This window comes from Durio zibethinus, chromosome 4 (genome assembly GCF_047325235.1).
Source record: "Durio zibethinus cultivar Kanyao isolate XHJ-2024 chromosome 4, ASM4732523v1, whole genome shotgun sequence".
NCBI lineage: Eukaryota > Viridiplantae > Streptophyta > Magnoliopsida > Malvales > Malvaceae > Durio > Durio zibethinus.
Genome location: NC_143165.1, coordinates 20,682,024 through 20,702,931, shown reverse-complemented (window position 1 = coordinate 20,702,931; position 20,908 = coordinate 20,682,024). Strand labels below are relative to the sequence as shown.

The 20,908-nt window shown below is 29.6% G+C and overlaps 1 protein-coding gene across 2 annotated transcripts; it reads left to right on the top strand.

The window, feature by feature from the left end:
• The first annotated feature begins 520 nt into the window (after positions 1 to 520).
• Positions 521 to 19,611, top strand: LOC111288033 (disease resistance protein Roq1-like). 2 transcript variants are annotated; one of them, XM_089759838.1, is made up of 6 exons: positions 887 to 1,080; positions 10,854 to 10,906; positions 10,991 to 12,101; positions 16,237 to 16,527; positions 16,689 to 18,245; positions 18,617 to 19,611. In XM_089759838.1, the coding sequence occupies exons 1-6, from the start codon at positions 1,021 to 1,023 to the stop codon at positions 19,307 to 19,309; spliced, it is 3,765 nt and encodes a 1,254-aa protein (XP_089615964.1). In that variant the 5' UTR covers positions 887 to 1,020; the 3' UTR covers positions 19,310 to 19,611. The 2 variants fall into 2 exon arrangements, with proteins under 2 accessions (XP_022734517.2, XP_089615964.1); XM_022878782.2 differs by lacking the exon at positions 10,854 to 10,906 and having other exon boundaries at positions 521 to 1,080.
• Positions 19,612 to 20,908: the final 1,297 nt, after the last annotated feature.

The window sequence follows — 20,908 nt, the reverse complement described above, 5'->3', positions numbered from 1 at the left end:
TTAATATTTAAATATATTTTATAATTTATATCATAATTATATTTTAATAATTTACATCATTATACGTATCATAACACAAAACATTATGCAAGAACACGAATTGACAAATATACATGGTACCGAATAAAGCTGATAAAGCTCAAGTAAAAAAAAGAGAACCATTTTCCTTAAAGTCAGAATAACTAGAAGCTAGCTATCATAATTGGAGCACCAGAACCCTTGCCCGCACCATGTTGCACTCAACTGTTAATCTTAATCCGGACTAGAAGGACAAAAACATTCACAGGATGGGCACGAACTGTTTCAATCATGACTATACGGTTTGTCAAAGAATACCTAATTAATTCTTTTGAAATACAAAGAGACAGAGTACAAGAACCAAAATACGTAGTTTCTACTAATATACTTTTGTCCTTTTTCATGGACCTTGTCCTTCTGAACACGCAAGGACTGACTGAAAATGATGGTTCAAGGAATCTAACCACTTCCTTTTTGATATATAGTAGTCTTTATTGCAAGGAAGGCAAATGAAATACCTGGCTTTGAGACAGAAAGAGATAAAGGGGGAATTAAAAAAGTTAAGGAGAGAAAGGAATAAAAAATGGTGAACGACGGAGCAGTTTCAACAACTCCGGCGTCCTTAAGGCTCCGATGGGACGTGTTCCTCAGTTTCAGAGGGGAAGATACCCGTCACGGAATAACGCAGAAACTGTACAGCTCGCTTGTGGAAAAAGGTGTCCGAGTCTTTCGAGACGACGATGGGTTGAACCGTGGAGACGAGATCTCTCCAAGACTGCTGGAAGCCATTGAAGACTCGGCTGCTTCCGTTGTTATTCTCTCTCAAAACTATGCTTCCTCCCATTGGTGCCTTGAAGAACTGGCCAGGATATGCCAGTTACGGAGACTGATTCTGCCCGTCTTCTATGGGGTTGACCCCTCTCATGTTCGAAGACAGAGAGGACCTTTTGAGGAGGCCTTTTGTAGCCATGAAAACAGGTTTGGAAAGGACGTGGTGATGAAATGGAGGATAGCCATGGAGAAAGTCGGCGGTACAGCTGGTTTCGTTTTCACCAACAAAAGGTTATGCCTTTTAATTCCCTACTTCAATTCTCTTTATTGAATTTCTCTTCACAATTCACTATTCAATATGGTTGAATTACTAATTAAATCATATGAAGATGGTTGATCCGTTTAAGCTTTGCGGATGTAACTAAATATTGGTGATTGAAAGGAAGCCTGCTGAATATAAATTTATATGCCATGTTCTTTGCATTAAAACAGAGATACACTGATCGGAGAATTAAGCCTAGTCTTAAACTGTGAAAAAGAAAAAAGGCAAACTATTTTCAGCAGCGGAACCGAAAATTACTGTTAAAAATTTCATCCATAATGCCTAATATCAACAGCATTTAAGGACTTTACCGACCGGAAAGTTTCGTCGATAAAGCCTTTGTTTGTTGCAGTGTAATTATTGCTATGGCTGCCTGGAAGTTTGACTGAAACCGAGTTGAAAGTTAACATTAGTGGAAGTAGAGTGCTTAGTTTTTTTTTTTCCCCCCTTATTATATTGCTATAATACTTTATAATTAAAAGGCAGATGAATTTTGTTTATTCTATTAATCCTACTTGGTATCACTGCAGTAATTTAATATATAATATACTTTAATTCAGTATGCCTAGTTGTAGTAATTTAATTCTAAATAAATTAACCGTCTTCATCACGACTGTTTCTTCAAGTTCTATTTTTTTCTAACATCAGTTCTGTCTGTTTAAAACTTTTAAATGTGTCTTCTGCTTCTTGGCCTAGTGGCCACAGAAGCATTAAGGAAGACATTAGTGTTTAGGTTCGAACCAAGCCTCCCCCTCCCTTTTTTCATGTAATAGGGCGTTACTCTCCTTTGAAACCCAAAAAAAAAAAAAAAGAAAAAAAACTTTTGAGTGTTGCCTCTGCATTAAATTTAGTAATTTGAATATTTGAATTGATTTTAATTTATGTCAAATATATAAAAAATATAAAAAAATATCTTATCATAATTCGTATTAATATATCAAATACGAAATATATATTTTTTTATTTTTATTAAATTTATATAAAATTTTTACTAAAATTTTAAATAATATTATTTTCTTATAGCGTGTTACTATGTGATTTTAAAAAATTATTAGATCTACTACTCCATGGATGTAGGAGTTCTTTAAGCACACCCACGACTGTTTGGTTTGCTATTTTTGTTTAATATTCTTAAAATCTTTGCCGTCAATTCTTAATTATTTTTGTTTCTATTAGTAGTATTAATCTTTAATTATTATCATTTTTTTAAAAAGTAAAACAGAACAAAATTGAAAAATATAGGGCATGAAATGAAAGGGGTGCTTATTCATAACTAAATCTTTGCAGCAGTCGACGAGGTTGAGAGGCTTCTCTCATAATAAGAACCTTGCATCTTGAAAACCCTAGAGGAAATTTAACCATTAATTAAATTAATCCTACTTCTTCATATATTTATATATTATTAAATATACTAGTATATAAAAAACAAAAAGTTTGATTCTTTCTTATATAATCTTAATCTTTTTTTAAAGATTATAAAAAATTTGAAAAATTAAATTAAATTGTGATATTTTTAATTCAATTTCTTTTAAATAATGTCCATAAGCGAAGAAACATCAAAAGAATTTCATGGTATCTAATCTAATTTTTATCGATCCATCTTTCTTCTATATTTGTTAAAGTACAAAATCCAAAAATTAAAGTAGTGAATAATATAATATCTTTATAAATATTTTAAATTATTAATTTAATTTTAAATTAAACAAACCACATTAAAATCAATAATATTTCACATCGCACTATTCGATTCAAATGAAACTTTAATGTGTGTATACATACATATATATATATATATATATATATATATATATATATAAACAACAAACTAAGCATTATAACCCATAACTTTAGAATCGGTTGTATAAAAGATCAAAGAAAAATTGTGTTAGGTTCTAGTTTCTAATCTTCTTGTGCCACTCATTTCTATCCACAACAACTTTTTCAACTACTTCCTTGACGTTTATATCATTTTTGATTATTTGTATCCACATCTTTCATGTTCTACCCCTAGAAGTTTTGCTCTCTCTTAAATCTAAAAGCTCATATCTCCTAATTGGTACATAGATATGTCTATGTTTTCCATGGTCAAACCATTTCAAATAGCTTTCCCTCATCTTTTCCTTAATTTGGACTACCTTTAATTTTTGTTCAAATCTCTTCGTCTTTTATTTTGTCTCTTCTAGTTTTACCACACATCTATCTAAGCATTTTCATCTCAATTACGCTCATTTTCTTTTCATGTTGTTTCTTTACAGCCTAACTCTCAGTTCTATATAACAACGCATGCCTTACAGTTGTTTTATACAACTTCACCTTTAACTTTAAAGGCATGTTATAATCATACAATACATTTAATACACTTCGCCACCTTACCCATCCTGCTTGAATCCTAGGATTTACATTCCTTTCTATCTCAGCATCGCTTTAAATAATTGATCTCAAATAATAAAAAATGGTTACTCTTTGGTACTACCTCACCATCCAACTTAATTACACTACCACTTACTTTTATATAATTACTAAACTTACATTTTATATATTCAGTTTTAGTTCTACTCAATTTAAAGCCTCAAGACTCTAGTGTATGTTTCCATAATTCTAATTTCGCATTAAGATTACACTAATTTGAGCAACTAAAACTATATCATCCGTAAATAGCATACACCATGGCACTTTGTCTTAGATATGCTAAGTGAGCTCATCCATAACTAACGCAAAAAGAAATAGATTTAGTGTTGAGGTTAATGCAATCCTAAAGTAGTGGGAAAGCTATCAGTTACCCCCACCAATTGTCCTCACATTCATTATGACACCTTCATACATATCTTTTACTATGTTAATGTCTTTTAAAGCAACTCCTTTCTTCATTGAGGCCCAACAAAGCACCTTTTAGGGAACTCTATCATATGCTTTTTCCAATTCAACAAATGTCATATGTAGATCTTTCTTTTTCGTCCAAAAACTCTCCAATAGAAGTCTCAATAAGTGAATTGCCTCTGTTATAGCGCGTCTCAGCATAAACTCAATTGGTTTTCAAAAATAATGACTTCATGTTTCAACCTACATTCAATTACTCTCTCCCAAAGTTTCATAGTATGACTCATAAACTTTATTCCTCAATAGTTCGAACAATTTTATATATTACCTTTATTCTTATATATAGGTACTAAGGTACTCTTCCTCCATTCTCTTGGCATCTTTTGAGTATGCCAAATTTTGTTGAAAAGATCTATTGACCATCCTATCCTTATTTCACCTAGAGATTTCCAAACTTCAATCGGTATTCCATCTGTTCCTTGAACTTTCTTTACTTTCATCATTCTCAAAGCTTCTTTAACCTTATACCTTTTAATATTCCGTTTAAACACCCTATTGATATCCTTAGAATGTATGTTAAGCTCACCTATATCATGCTTAAAGTTGCCTTTAAAGAGATTATCAAAATAGCCTCACCATCTCCTCTTAATCTCCTCATCCTTTGCTAGGACTTTTTCGTCTCTGCGTTTGATGCATTTTATGCCAATAAGATCCCTACTTTTCTTATCCCTCATCCTAGTAATTCTAAACAACTATTTTTCTTCATCTCTTTTCTCTAGTTTATTGTATAATTCCTCATGAATCCTAGTCTTTGAATCTTTATTTGCCTTTTTAGCATTTTGTTTTGCTGTCTTATACTTCATATAATTTGCTTTGTCCTTATTGTTTCTTAAATTACTATAAGACTCCCTTTTTGCTTTAATTGCCATTTTCGCTTCATCATTCTACCACCACCATTCCTTTCCTAATGGTGCACGACCCCTAAATTCGCCAAGTGTCTATTTTGCAACGCTTTGAATTTTGGTAGAAATATTTTCCCACGTTACCTCTATATCTTCATCAGCCTTCTAAACAACTTCTTTTACTACTTTATCCCTAAAAGCTGGTAGCTTGTCCCCTTTCAAGTTCCACCACTTAATTCATGGTTCATTACTATGATGTATCCTTTGTAATCCTCGAAGGTGGACGATATCTAGGACTAGCAATCTATGTTGTGTGGTCACACTCTCACTTCGTATAACCTTGCAATCCTTACAACTACTTCTATCCTCCTCACTTGTAAAAAAGAAATCAATTTGACTAGTGTTTGACCCATTACTCTTCCTTTAATTCTTCCCAAAATTTTTGCTTACTCGCTTGGTCCAAACCTATTTGTGAGGCATAGGGGCTAATGACATTAACAATTTCATCTCCTAATGTAAGATTAACGAGTAGAATTCTATCTCTTTTTCTTTTCACCTCAACCACATCATACTTCAAAATCTTATCTACAATTATCCCTACTTCATTTCTACTCTTTTCCTTACATGTGAACCAAAACTTAGAGCCATATGTTTTTGTCTCTTTAGCTGTTTCCCCTACCTACTTAGTTTTTTGGAGACACATAATATTAATTTCTCTCATCATTACCTCTTATATCTGTACTAGCTTACCAGTTAACGATCGTATATTCCAAGTAGCTAGATGTAACTTACTCTTATGGACTAGCTTCTTTACTTGTGATCGTCCATTAAAACACGAGAACCCTTGCTTATTTAACACCACACCTGGGTGACGATGTGGCGCATTGCCTCGAGGCAATGACCTAACAACCCTTGCCCATTTAACACTACACTTGGGCTCCAATCTAGCGTCCCGCTAGGAGGGGATGGCCCAATGAAAATTCTTGTCTTACTCTCATTATGGTTTGAGTATGTTTTACATTGGCTGTCAACCCATCGCAACCCACCTCGTTTTACTCGAGCTTGAGACCGATAGTATGGTAACACACAAATGGAGTTAATTATATAATATATATATAATTTAACTAGTGTAATTATTAGTCTTATTAGATGATGCTTAAACTACTTGATATTTGGTATATAATAATCATCCCAAAATTCATGGGGATAAATATTTGTACTCAATATTGATTAGATGATTGTGCTTGGTAAGGAATAGGTGATTTTTTTTTTTTTTTTGAAATGAGGGAATTGGTGATTTAAATCTTAAACTATCAAGAGTGATTAAATCATTAGCTTAAGGGGTAATTTAATTTTTATCCAAAAGAGTGATCAATATTTAATTTATTTATCCACAAGAGTGATTATATATATATATATAAATAATTTAATTTTTATCCAAAAGAGTGATCAATATTTAATTTATTTATCCACAAGAGTGATTTTATATATATATATATATAAAATCAATTATAGACAATTTTTCCCTTTTTAATGTGTGCGTAAAAAACTTGCTTCCCATCAAATAAGAATGATTTTTACGTACTAAGTTTGTACTCTTTCAAATATTCTCTATAAGGAACTGAAATAATATTCTCCCCACATTTTTTCTTTGTTTATGTATATAATTTTTGTTTTGGTAGCAAAATCATTATTATTATAATAAATTAATATAATCTTCAAAGTTGGAAATTCTATACATGATTGAAAATCTGCAAGTGCACAGAATCGGAATAAATAATATTAAATTAGTAAAGTATTGTTTCCACAGAGATTGAAATATATGAAAGAAAATTAAGTATTGAAAATTTTCATCCTTGATTATATCAAGAACATAGCTTAAAGAGCACAAATTGCATTAAAACACTTAAAAGAGAGAGCGCAAATTGAATTAAATTGCGAGTAAGAATAGAAATTTAAGAATGATTAAATTAAAAACAAAACAAAACAAAACAAAACTTGAATTTAAAAGAATACTGAAATTGAATTTTGCATAAACTTAAAATAACTTAAAAGAAAACTTAAAAATACAAAAAGTAAAGAATAAGAAAACTTAAAAAAGCTAAACTACTTCAGGTTGGACTGTCACCCTAAACATGATTTTTCCTATGTCTAAATTAGCTTAAATCAAAGTTGATCAATAAATTAAACTTGAGTCGAAATCGAACTAATTTTGAATGAACCAAACCGAAATCAATTAATGCAAAATCTAACTAAACTGTATGCAAGAGACAAGATGTAATTGAATCTGATTGTGTAAGAATGATTTAAACAAGTAACTATGCTAAACATGCAATACTCAACAACTTATGATGCAATTGTATGATTAAATTGAAAACCAGTAGCTAATTGTGACTAATAAACCAATGTAGCAACCAAGTGAACAATTTAGGATGCAGAACCAGCAAAATTAACAAAAACCAAATGCAATATTAACCAAGTAAACAGAAACTGAATGATATTTAAACTAATTAAACTCAATTGTATGCAAATAAGAATAGACAACATGCAAAACTAAAGAACTTAACTTACTAACTTCAAATTAATTGAATTGATATATATTGAATCTTATCAGCAAGCAACTAACCATAATTAACCCTCAACGCATGCACTTAAACTGTTATGAGACTACTTTAACCTAAAACATGCAAATTATGCAAGAATGCGATAACGTGAATTAATATCAAACCTAATTGAATCGAATTGATACTAAGTATTCTAAACAGCAGGTAATTCAAACAAGTTTAACCCTAATCAACTATTAAAACATGCAAGTAAACTGTTATTAAATTAAATTATTCTACAAACATGCAACAAGATCTAAGATGCAATAAATCAATTCGAAATCAATCTAAGGTATGATAACCAAACCTGTTATAAAGGATTAAAGCATGCAACTCGAGATTATCATGCAATTGAACATGCGGTTTATGTAAAGATGCAATAATTGAAATGAATACCAAACTTAAGAGCAATAACTGAATGCACTAGAATGAATGAAACATGCAATTATGAAATTAATATGAAAACAGAATATGAATCACAATAACTAAGGAAAAAAAGCAAAGGTGCACTTAAAACTCCAAGAATTAAGATTGAATTAACCAAAACTAGTAAATCCTCAAATAACATCAAGAACTTAAGCCAGCAGCTAATTAAATCGATCCACTAAAACTGAACTGAAAGATGCTTAAAACAGAACTTGATTGAATCAAATACTTGAAAGAAACTTTGCATAAACTGAAATTAAAAGAAGCAGAAATTTAAAGAACATAAAAGCTTAACAGAAAAGAAGAAGAAGAAGAAGAAGAAGAAGAAGAAAGCTATGGAGATTGGTTTGTCACCCCAACCATGCTCTTTCTTAAACCCTAAGCTAGCTATTTATAGACAAGGAATTTCAGGGTTGGTTCGGCCAATTTGAACTTCTAAAGTAGCAAACCTCTTGATTTGAAGATAATGAATTTCTTGAATGAAAGAGTCCTTAAAGTGAATCTTGCTTGAATGTAAGTGGCACTCTTTAAAAGACCTCTTTGAGACTGAATCTTGGCTTCTATTTGGTAAGTATCTACTGGCTCTTTCTTTTCTTGATGTGTAGCAACTTCTAGAAGAGTAGAAAAGAAAGAAATTTCAAAATCTTTAAAGAACAGAATCTAGTTCAGTTTTAAGGTCTTGTAAACCTTCTAGAAAGTCTTCAAATTGCATGATCATGAAACTCTTCTTGCATGGTGCGGCTTGAGCTTCTTAGAGCATTTTTCCTTCAATTAGGACTCTTCAAATCCTCATTAAAAATCTGTTATGCTGCCCCATCTTCATTCTACCTTTATATATTCACGCAAATCCTACTCTAATTAGGAATAAGTGTAATCCTAATAAAGATAGGAATTCTAATTCAAAGAAGGAATACCAAAGAATATTTGATCTTTTTCAATGTGGACAGATTTGCCAAGTCAATATGCCACAAAAGCCTCCAAGTTATCTCTCTTGGCCAGTAAGAAAGGAATTGCTACCATGTCATCCACTAGTAATCCCATATATTACGCACTACATAAGCTACCATGGACTTGCATTCAACTTGAATCTACAAATCTGACATTCACCATAGCCGAACATGTCTTGCTTCTTTCTTGTATAAACTCTCTGAATTTTTCACCAAGAGTGAACAATTCTAACTCTTCTAGGTTTAGCAAAACAAATCTTGCACACTTTTCACTTCAAGATTTCCAAGAATTCTAAGCACTTTAAAAACTTACCAAAAATAGTCCAAAATTCATTCCAATGTATCAAGAATCATCAAGAATTGATCAAGAACCATCAAGTTTCTTAAAGATTCAACAAGATTCAATATTTCTTTCAAGATTTCCTACAAAACAGAGAATTGAATACTTTAGGAGTAAATTGAACATTATTTCACTAAGAACTAAGCAAAAATAACTCATTTAAGTATTGAAAATAACTCTATATTTAGAGTTGTCACCTTCTACTTTTCCTACCTATCATCTCTACTACCAAAACAATAACTTTCCACCATTCAGTTGCTAAATAAATAAATAAAAAAACAAAAAACAAAAAAGTTTTTACTCATATAAATAAAACATATTGTTTAGCAATTTACTATTAGATCTCCAATTAAAAATTTTAATAGAAAATAAGCAAATATATTTATAAAAAAAAAAAAGATTGACAAAAAGATTTTGTTTTTTTGTTTTTTTTTTTTAAATTTTCTCACTAACTAAACAAAGGTTTAAAGAGGATAAAAGACAGAGGAAGAGATTAAACCTTACATCAAGTAAAAGGCGAAGGATCGATCTAGACTCTATTGCCGCAGCATTACCCCTTTTCTCTTACTCTTTTATTTCACTTTTCATTTTTTTTCCGGGAGGAACCAGAAGCATCGGTTTTATATTTATCTTTCTCTTCTTTTCCTTTTCCTCTTTCTCCTTTCCTTTTTTTTTTTCTGTTCTTTCAGTCAACTCTCCAAAAGTTTCTCGTATCTCTCTCTCCGTTTACTTAATTTATTAAATCTCTCTAAGATGCTTTTAATATATAACAAAAACCCAATTCCAAAATTACCCATAAAATTATTTTTTAAGAAAAAAATATTTATTCCTTCATTATAAGAAGGGAACTGTTTTAATTGTAACTGTAAGTGTGTCATTTAGACACTAATGTGAAAAATAATGAATTTTAATGGTTTATATTTGAACAAAATTTTAATTAAATAGAAAGTATTTTAAAGTTTTTTGAGTATTTTTGCTTGAAATATAAAATTAAAAACAATAATATTGAGTTTATATGTATTTGATGTACTTTCAATATATAAATATTACATATGGTAAGTGAACCATATAATAACATTTTATAAAAAATTAATTTTCAAATTTTAAAATCTTTAAAAGCAAATATACTTAATTCTAAAAATATATTTAAAATTAACTTTTTTTTATAACACACTATTTTGCAACTCACAATGTATATAGCATAAGAAAGCTTGTAGACATATGTATTGGCATATATAAAAACCCAAACAGTTTAAATTATATTAGAGTTCAAATCAAAACCCCAAAGTGAATCCAGTCGCATTAACTGACAATGCAAATCACACTCTTGCCTAGCTAGTAGCAAATAAGCGATAAAAATGGAAAGAAGAATCTAAAAAATCAAGAGCTTGAATCTTAATTAAATATCGTCAATCATTATACCCCAATCCCACAAACAAATCTCACCATTAATCTCCCCAATAGTGGTAAGAGAATCCCCTTCAACAATAATAGCTCTCACTTCAAAATGTAAAGGGCCATCAATATATATGTGGTACAGGTGTTGTAGCACTAACCAAAAATATTACCTTCATGGTCTCTAGCCAACATTATCTAAGCCTGCGAACATGGAAGTATCTACATTAATTTTCACAGAACCTGATAGAAGTTCCACCAGCCTCTAGAATAGCGGATGAACAAGGTTCATTAATAATAATTGATCTATAGTCCTCCAGGCTCCTTGGGATCAAAGTTTTCACATGCAAGTTTTCATTGAATTGGTAAGGATTTGATATAGCTATTGATTATTGAGCATATTCTTTTTTTCTTCTCATTTTATTTGGTGCAATCGTGTTTGTTGGCAGTGATGAAAAGCAACTGATTCGGGGTGTTCTGAGAGACGTTCTCAGAGAAGTGAATAATACACCAGTGAAAGTAGCCAGCCATGCAGTTGGACTGGATACGCGGGTGACAGAGTTAATAAATTTGTTAGACGTCAAATCAAAGGGCATTAGGGTTCTGGGCCTTCATGGGATGGGCGGGATTGGTAAGACAACCCTTGCTAAGGCCATCTATAATAAGATCTTCGGACACTTTGAGCTCCGAAGCTTCATCTCAAATGTTAAAGAACTGTCAAAACAAGAAGATGGTTTAGTATTCCTCCAACACAAACTTATTGGTGACCTTTCCAATCATGTTGTGCTTTCTGCAAATGATGTTAATGCTAATGCCTCAACAATCAGAAAGATTATTCATGAGAAAAAGGTTCTAATAGTCCTGGATGATGTTGATGAAGAAAACCAACTTAAAGCACTAGGTGCGAGAGTCAAATGGCAAAATGATGGAAGTATTCGAATCATTGTTACAACAAGAAATAAAGGAGTTTTAACTGAACAATATGTGAATCAATTTTACGAGGTCAGAGAGTTGCATTTTGACCAGGCACAAGAACTTTTCAGTTATCATGCACTTAGAAGAGAGAAACCGACAGAAGAGTTTCTGGAATTGTCCAAGCAAATTATATCTCTCACTGGGAATTTACCTTTGGCTCTGGAAGTCTTTGGTTCGTTTTTGTTGGATAAGAGGAGGGTAATAGAATGGGAAGACGCTTTGAAGAAGCTGAGACATGTTCGTCCTAATGAGCTTCAGGATGTGCTAAAGATAAGCTTTGATGGGCTAGATAGAGAAAATCAATGCATATTCCTGGATATAGCCTGCTTGTTTGTCAATTTGAGAATGAATAGAAAGGACATAATTGAAGTACTGAAAGGATGTGATTTCAAAGCTGAAACAGCAATAAGAGCTCTGGAAGAAAAATCTTTGATTAAGTTCTTTGAGGATGATGGTGTGTGGATGCATGATCAGCTTAGGGACATGGGAAGACAAATTGTTCAAGATGAGAACTTTTTAGATCCTGGAATGCGCAGCAGACTGTGGGATCGCAACGAAATCATGACTGTCTTGAAAAATCACAAGGTTTGCCTCATCCTCTTTCATTTGGTTTCTTATCGTGCATGCATTAGCAAGTCAGCGACTAGTGCCTAGTTTGATGTCAAATTCTTTAGTTTCCAAGATAATATATAAGCGCATGGTCTTCGCAGCAAAAAAAAAGCATGAGCTTATTATAAGTTAAATTTCTTCAAGGTCTAAGATTCAACCCCCCTCCCACTAATTTTATAGGTGTTGGAACTTACAAGTTTTTTTTTTTTTTTTTTTTGAGAAAAGAACTTAGAAGTTAAATATAATAATTGTGCCATTTCCTATTACTATTAATCTAAGTTTTTAAGTTAATTAGCTATCAAATCTAACATAGTATCAAGGAACATATGCCACCGAGCAATCATAATAATGTGGTCAAAGTTGTAGAGTTGAAATTAATTCAGCTTCGTACAACTTTGGTTCCGAATCCTGCGGGAATAATGGAACAAAAAAATTGGGTGTTTGAACTATTTTTAGTTCAGCCACCATTTATAGAGAAGAGTGTATGAACTTTCTTTTGCTATTACAACGGCAAAAGGAGATCAAGGATTTATATATACGGTGGGAAGATAAGACAGAAACACACCAAAAGAGTTCTTACTTATATATGATAATATGTTTGCCTCACTTCCTATGGGATTTGTTTTGCAAATATTTATAAATTTTTTATTTGAATTAAAAATAAATAATAAATATTTATTCAAAAGATATTATAAATAATAGTAGTAATAATGAATTAAAGATATTTAGTTTAAAGTATTGTTTTTCTATTTTTATCTGTGTTATTGTGAGAGTAAAATTTTTTATTTTGATAAATTTTTTTTTGTATATTTTAATATATACTAACTACATTATCACATGTGCGATACACGAAATAATTTTATTTATTTAATATGAATATATATATATACACAAATTAGCTTCTTTTTAAAATTATATTCAAATCTTTAAAACTCATAACATATATAAAATTTATACATATTGATTTGTCATTAAAAAATAAAGATTTTAAAAACAATAAAAAATTTGTCTTTCCTTTGGATATTTTTAGTTACAATAATATTTATATACTTGTAAAATTATATTAAATAAAAATAAATTATCTTTTTTTAAAAAATAAAAGTATATATTATTTAATGATAAATTAAATAATAAAAGAAGTATTAACATATTTTCACTTTAGTAATCTTGACTAAATTATTGTACAAATATAAAAAATGTTAGAAAATATGTGAAAAAATAAATTAAAAAAAATATTATTTTTCATAAGAATAAAATTATAATAATAATAAAATATATCTTTAAAAAATTTTATAAACAAAAAAATTTGCAATAGCATAGAATATACTTTAGAAAAAAGTTATTGAAAAAATAAAAAATTGATATATAACACATTATATTTATAATCTTAAAATTGTAAAAAAATTCTTTAGTGATAATTAGTATTAAATAGATAATTTTTAAATTAATTTTTTTAAAATTTAAAATGGATATAATAAGTAATAAAGATAATATTAAATTTTTTTGCATTTATTTGAAATATAAATTTAATAATTAGAGTTCAAATTAATATAATCATTTTGATAATCTTATTATTTAAAGATTTAAAATAAAAATTTTTTGAATTTTGAAAATCTTACGTAAAATTATTTGAATTTTTAATATCTTTCGTAAATTTTTTAAAAATATAATTTTTTAAATAAAGATAAAAAAGATTGTTAAAAGATTTAGATAAACTTAATATTTTTAATTTTTAATCATGTTTGAAAGATTTTGATAATTAAATAATTTTTTAAATAAGGTTACTTAGTAAACAAGTAAAATTATTTATTAAAAAAATAAATTTCATATTTAATATTTTTAATTTTAGAATATATATCTTTTAAATTGATTTGATTTTCATTTATAATTTGAATAATTTTGATATTTAAATAAATTTAAAATTATCTAATTTGTAATTAAAAGAAATTATTTTATTTTTTTAAAAAACTATCTTATGTGATATTTAAGAGAGTTATCCATATAAGAGCTTATGTGAGAAATTTATTTATGTATGTTATTATAGATTAGATTAGATTAATATAATCATATTTATTAATTATAAAAATTAAATATATTAAAAGTATTTGTTCATAAACTATATTATAATATAAATGTATTTGTAAGTGCAATAGATAATTTGATGTCCATTTCATTAGTTACTAAATATTTACATTTTATAATGTGACTGAACATTTAATATTAAATTAATAATTTTGTTTTTATAATTCTTTATTTTTAAAAAATTATTTAATTCACAATGTTATTTTCTTTTGTTGCCAATAATAATTTTTTTTTCTTTAAAACTTATTTATCTTTATTTTAAAAATGATCTTATAATATTCTTAATTTTTCAAAAAAATAAAAACTAAATAGAGAAAAAAAAACAATGAATGAGCTATGCTCTTTAATTTTAAATGGGTTAACCCTTTAATGAATTCAAAACAATTTTATTCTGACTTGAGATGATTTTGGGCTTGGTTTTGTAAATTCAACCCACCTTTTTTCTTTTAACATTTCTTTCTATCTATTTATTTTTTTAAACTCAATGTTTTAAACACCTAAATTGATATTTAGAAAGCTAATCCTAATTAATTTTTCAGTTTTCGTCCTTCTTGTTGTCACTTTTCTTCTCTCTAAAAGAAACCTTATCTTTGATTTATCCTGCCATTCCCACCATCGTATGCTCCTGTCTCCTTTCTAAAATCTTCCTTTTACATCATACTTTCCCTTCCATCAAAACTTTCTTTTGAGTTTTAATACTTTTTTTTTTTAATTGAGCCCAAAAAAACTCATTTAAATGTTTTAAAAATCTCATTAATCATATCCCATTTTTTAGCGATCTTGGTATTTTGGAGATTCAAAGAGAAAGAAAAGAGATTGAAAATCTCAAATTGTTTTTTTTAATAAAAATCTTAGATGTAAATTTTTTTTAATAATGGTTTGTATTGGTTTGTGACTCTTATTTTAAATTAAAAAAAAAAAATCAGATCTAAAGTTTCATAATTTTTTTTAAGAGAAAATGTTAATTTTCCTGATTTGGTAATTTTTTTAAAAAAAAAATTTGTTATTTTTTGGACTTTTTAGTGGAATTTTATTTAAGATATTTTTTCAATTGATTTTTGTTTTATCTGTATTTTGATTGTTTTGATTAGGTGATTGTATGGTTAGTCTTAAGGTTCTTGAGTTCTACATCTATGTAAATGATAAGTCTTTTAGGGCTTTTGAATTTTGGCTTCATTCAGTGATAATTGTTATATATATTTTCAGGGGTTTTTTGTTTTGTTTAACTATCTGTTTGGTTTCTTTTTTTTTTTTTTACAAAATTTTAATGGTTTTATCATTATAGGTGAGGGCTCTTTCTTTATTTACTATAGATTAAGGGATAAAATGATCATTTCAAAGCATGAAACAAGTGTCTATACATAAAAAAAAAAATCCATACATACATATTAAACACATGTTAAATCTAGTATCTTAATATGTCATTTTTACATCCCATCTTTTTAATTACGTAGGATATCACATTTGAACCTTAACCATATAAAAGCTCTTCTTCATTTGTTGGTCCTAGTTATGAAACCTGACATAGAAATTAATTATGAATTTGTGGGCATGAATCTCAGCATGCACATTTATCTAAACTTTTTTGGGCAAATATTTATGAGCAAAGGCATTACACATGCAAAGAGGTATTTAACTAGGTGGAACATTTTCAAATTTGAATAACCGCATTGAAAGAGGTGATGATTCAAATATACATCATGCATCTTCATGATTATATGGGTAGATATTAGTGATTAAGATTATTTTTTCTTTATTGTTGGTTTAATATTGAATTTTATTACTTATACTTCAATTTTGTTGAATTTTATTGTTATACATTCAATTTTATTAAGTTTTGAACAAAAAAATAATAGAATTAAAATATTTAACAGAATATTTCCGTTAATGACAATTTTTCATTAATTTATGTCAATTTCATTATTTTTTTAATTAAAAATTAAGTAAATTAAAATAATTGTGATGGCTATTTTTTTTTTTTTAAACTCTCCAACTTGGCATTTTTAATTTTGCACATAATTGACAATAGGGAACAAGAAGCATTGAGGGTATTGTGATGGACATCATAAATAGGAAAGGGAAAGAGGTGGTGATCCGCACAAAACCCTTTGAATCGATGGTTAATCTAAGACTGCTTCAAATCAATCATGTGAAAGTGGAAGGAAAATTTAAATTTCTTCCTCACGAACTCAAGTGGCTTCAATGGCAAGGATGTGCTTTGAAAACTCTTCCTTCTGATTTTTGTCCCCAAAAGCTTGCAGTACTTGATCTCTCAGACAGCAAAAATATCGAAAGGGTGTGGAGCTCTTACTCTAACAAGGTAATGATATGTGCTTGTCATCAACACAACATTGCTGCTGATTATCACTAAAAATTTATTTTATCTATGAGACTATGGCTGCAAAGAAATCTATGGAAGCTTTCATTCTATAAACTGGGTTTTTCTGTCATCGATCAAATATTTAATTTGTTTTGTTGCAGCTGGCTGAGAACTTGATGGTCTTGAACCTGCATGGTTGCTCCAATCTGGCTTCTCTTCCTGATTTATCTGGACATAAAAAGCTGCAAAAGATTGTTCTTCGAAATTGTGTGAAACTGATAAACATTCACAAATCAGTTGGTAGTTTAAAGTCCTTACTTCACTTGGACATGACGGGCTGTTCAAACCTTGTTGAATTTCCAAGTGATGTCTTGGGGATGAAAAATCTTCAAACCCTTGTCCTCAGCGATTGCTCTAAATTGAAGGAATTACCAGAGGGCATAGGCAGCATGAAATCACTCAAAGAACTTTATGTTGATAAAACTGGCATAGAGAAGCTGCCTGTATCTATTTATCGCCTTCAAGAACTTGAAAAACTGAGCCTAAGTGGTTGTATGCGTATCAAACAGCTGCCAAGATGCGTAGGGAAGCTTGTTTCTCTGAAGGAACTTTATCTTAATCAATCGGCATTAGAAAACTTGCCTGATTCTATTGGATCCTTGGAGAACCTTGAAATACTTAGTTTAATTCATTGTGAATCACTCACAGCAATTCCTGATACTGTTGGCAATCTCAAATTATTGAAAGATTTGTTGATTAAGGGTAGTGCAATCACTGAGTTACCAAATTCTTTTGGCTCGTTATCATATCTGAAAGGCTTATTTGTTGGAGGCAAACTGTTGAGCAAATTGTCAGATACAATTCAAGGATTGGCTTCTCTTGTGGAACTTGACATGGATGGGATTTCAATTAGGGATCTTCCTAATGAGATTGATGCTTTGAAATCACTCCAGAAGCTTGTGATGAGGAATTGTACTTCTCTTGAATCTCTGCCACAGTCGTTGGGGAGCCTGTTCAATCTTACTTATTTGAACATATTCAACGCTAATATTGCCGAGTTGCCAGAGTCTATTGGGATGTTAGAAAATCTTATTGTTTTAAGATTGAACAAGTGTAAGAGGCTCTGTAAACTTCCATCCTCAATAGGAAATTTGAAGTCTTTGCATCATTTATTTATGGAGGAAACTGCTGTGACTGAATTACCAGAAAGCTTCGGCATGCTCTCAAGATTAATGGTACTGAAAATGGCAAAGAAAGAGAAATCCGAGTCATTTGTACTCTTGCCAACGTCTTTCTCAAATCTCTCATCGCTAGAAGAACTTGATGCTCGTGCATGGAGAATATCTGGTGAAATTCCAGATGATTTTGAGAAGTTGTCAGCATTAGAGATTCTGCAACTGGATAGCAATGATTTTTCTAAACTTCCATCCAGCCTAAGCGGCCTTTCGCTTCTTAAAAAGCTTCGGCTGCCCCAATGTGAAAAGCTTGAGTCCCTCCCTCCACTTCCCTCAAGTTTGGAGGAATTGAATCTTGCAAACTGTCTTTCATTGGAAACTATATCTGATCTTTCCAATTTAAAGAGCTTAGAAACATTAAACCTTACAAACTGTGAGAAATTGGTGGATGTTCCAGGCCTTGAGTACTTGAAGTCCTTGAGGAGGTTGTACATGAGTAACTGCATTAAATGCTCTGCTTCAGCAAAGAAAAGACTCTCCAAAGTTGGTTTTTCCTTTTCTCCTTTTTTATCTCTCTCTTAATATAGGGTTAATGTCTTAAACTTTTTTTGAATTATCAAGAAATATTTAACTTAGTTATTAAATTTTAAAAATCTCTTATATGATATTTAAATTATGAATTTTTTTTAATTAATATGGTACTTACCATTAATGTGATTAGTTTCAAACGATAACATATAGTTCACAAGTAGCCATTTTAATATTATATTAGTTAATAGATTTATAATTTAAGTATTACATTAAAAAATTTTTAAATTTAAATATCAATATTTTATTATAATTCAGAAATACTAACCCTTTAATATATAGCTACCGGAATCTCAGTATTGATGTATGGCAACATTTTATTGCAGGTTTATCTCAGGAGACTTACAAATCTAAGCATGCCAGGAAGCAAAATTCCAAATTGGTTTTCTCAAGATGTAGTTACCTTTTCAAGCCACAAAAACCTTGACTTGAAAGAAGTGATAATAGCGGTAGTTGTTTCCCTTAACCATCATATACCAGATGAGTTGAGATATCAAATACCTGCTGTAGTGGACATTGAAGCACAGATCTTCAAAGGTGACACAGACAGAGCTATACATGCCACCACCTTGGACTTGTTGGGGGTACCGAAGACGAATGAAGACCATGTTCACTTGTGTCGATATCCAGCAAATCGTCCATTGGTTTCTATGTTAAATGATGGCTTTAAGATTCAGGTGACAAAGCGAAACCCGCCATACGTTAAGGGGGTAGAGCTGAAGAAGGCTGGGATTTATTTAGTTTTTGAGAATGATGATGATTATGAAGGAGATGAAGAATCACTGGATGAGAGCCAGCAGTCTGTGTCAGAAAGATTAGCAAAGTTTTTCAGCTCTCTTGAACAAGATGATGGAGTTCACCAATCCAGCTACGAAATGGAAGAAAGGATGGAAGAGCTCCAAGTCCAAATTAAGGAAGAAAAATGCCGACCAAGCAGCAGAAATTACTTTGTTTTTGCCTTCACTTTTCTTCTTTTGCTGTTGAGTTGGTTGTTCCTACGCTGGTGGTGGTTGTGGTAGACGAAAGCCTCATTTGGAAGCCACCGGATGGGTCGCCGCAGCACGGTTAGGGCCACTTTTTGGCCTCAATCACACTGCCCCACCGTTTGGCTTCCCTTAGGCGCGGTAGGATTGGACAACTGGAGAGGGAACACCCTCCTCCAATGGCCAACTGGTGGTGTTTTTTTTCTTGTTTTTTCCTTAAGGCAGTAGTTGCGCTGCTGACGGATAAAATTTATATAAAGTTATTCAAGTAAAATTTGTAAAAAAATATTTTTTAAATGATTTGATAATAACTTTAATAAAAAATTTAAATCAATAAACTGATAGAATTTAATGTAAAATATAATAATATGGAAGAAAATTATTAAAAATATTATTTATAATTTAAATTTGATAAATATTTATTTAATGATAAAAATTTTATTAATATTTTATTAAAAATTTTTATTTAAAAATTTATATTATAAATTATAAAAATATTTTTTAATATTTGAACAAATAATTTATGTAACGATATTTTTTAATTTTTAATTATAGTTTTATTTAATTGTTTGTAGTAGGAAATTTTACGAATCACTTCAAAAATTGAATCTTTTAAGTCTTTTTCTTGTCAAAGAATACTTCCTTTTGCTTTATATTTTTTATTTTTTAATTTAAAAATTATAAATTAACTTTTTTTTAAAAATTTAATATGAAAAATAAATATTATTATATATTAAATTAATAAAATAATAAAATTTATTATTATATTAAGAAATAAAAATATGATTATTTTATAATTTAAAATTCTATTATATATAAATTTTTATTTAATGCTTTTAATAATATTTTTTTATTATAATTAATTTTATTGTATTTGCGTTCACATGCATGTGTCATTATTAATTTTAATCTTATTATTATAATAATTAATTTTATTTTTATCACTGTTTTCAATTTCAACAGAATTAATCTCATTATTTTCTCAAATAAACTTTAAATATAGCATCCAAGTAGAAAATATTTACTAATATTTTGTCAAAAATTGAAAACAACTTTTACAGTATGAGAGGCCATTTTCAACCGTAAGAGCATACAATCCATGACTTTTTATATATCATTTTCTATTCATGATCTTTAAAAACAATCACAATCCATTCTTCAATCATTAAAAGTAAAACAGTTAATGAAAATATACATATCAAATGAGCTAACAATTGACATTTTTTGGTCATACCATCTATCTAACATGTCAAATGAGTTAACATGTGCCATTTGCGTGGACATTTCATTAGCTGTTTTAAATGTTAGTTTACATAAGAATGTATAGTGAAATTATTTTTAAAAGATCGCAGATGATAAATGTAAGTTTTTTAAAATCATGCATAAAAATGGTACTTCTCCAAAAAATTTGACGAAACATCAATGGATTTTACTGGAAACTCCAGTTGTGCATGGCTACCGATACAAAAGCTACAGTTCCTCTGGCCTTCAGAATCGACGGCAAAACCTACAGCTGCCGGTATATTTTTGCGAGCTACCCTAAGCAAGCCATTGTAAATTTTTGGTTTTACGGTTGGCTTTCTAAACACATTTTGTTCAGGAAACGTACCAGTCAGAACAAGAGCTGCAGTACAT

Coding starts and splice junctions, on each gene's coding strand:
- LOC111288033 (XM_022878782.2), top strand. CDS start 602: ATGGTGAACGACGGAGCAGTTTCAACAACTCCGGCGTCCTTAAGGCTC. Junction 16,528..16,688: donor GGAGCTCTTACTCTAACAAG/GTAATGATATGT, acceptor GTTTTGTTGCAG/CTGGCTGAGAACTTGATGGT. Junction 18,246..18,616: donor CAAAGAAAAGACTCTCCAAA/GTTGGTTTTTCC, acceptor ATTTTATTGCAG/GTTTATCTCAGGAGACTTAC.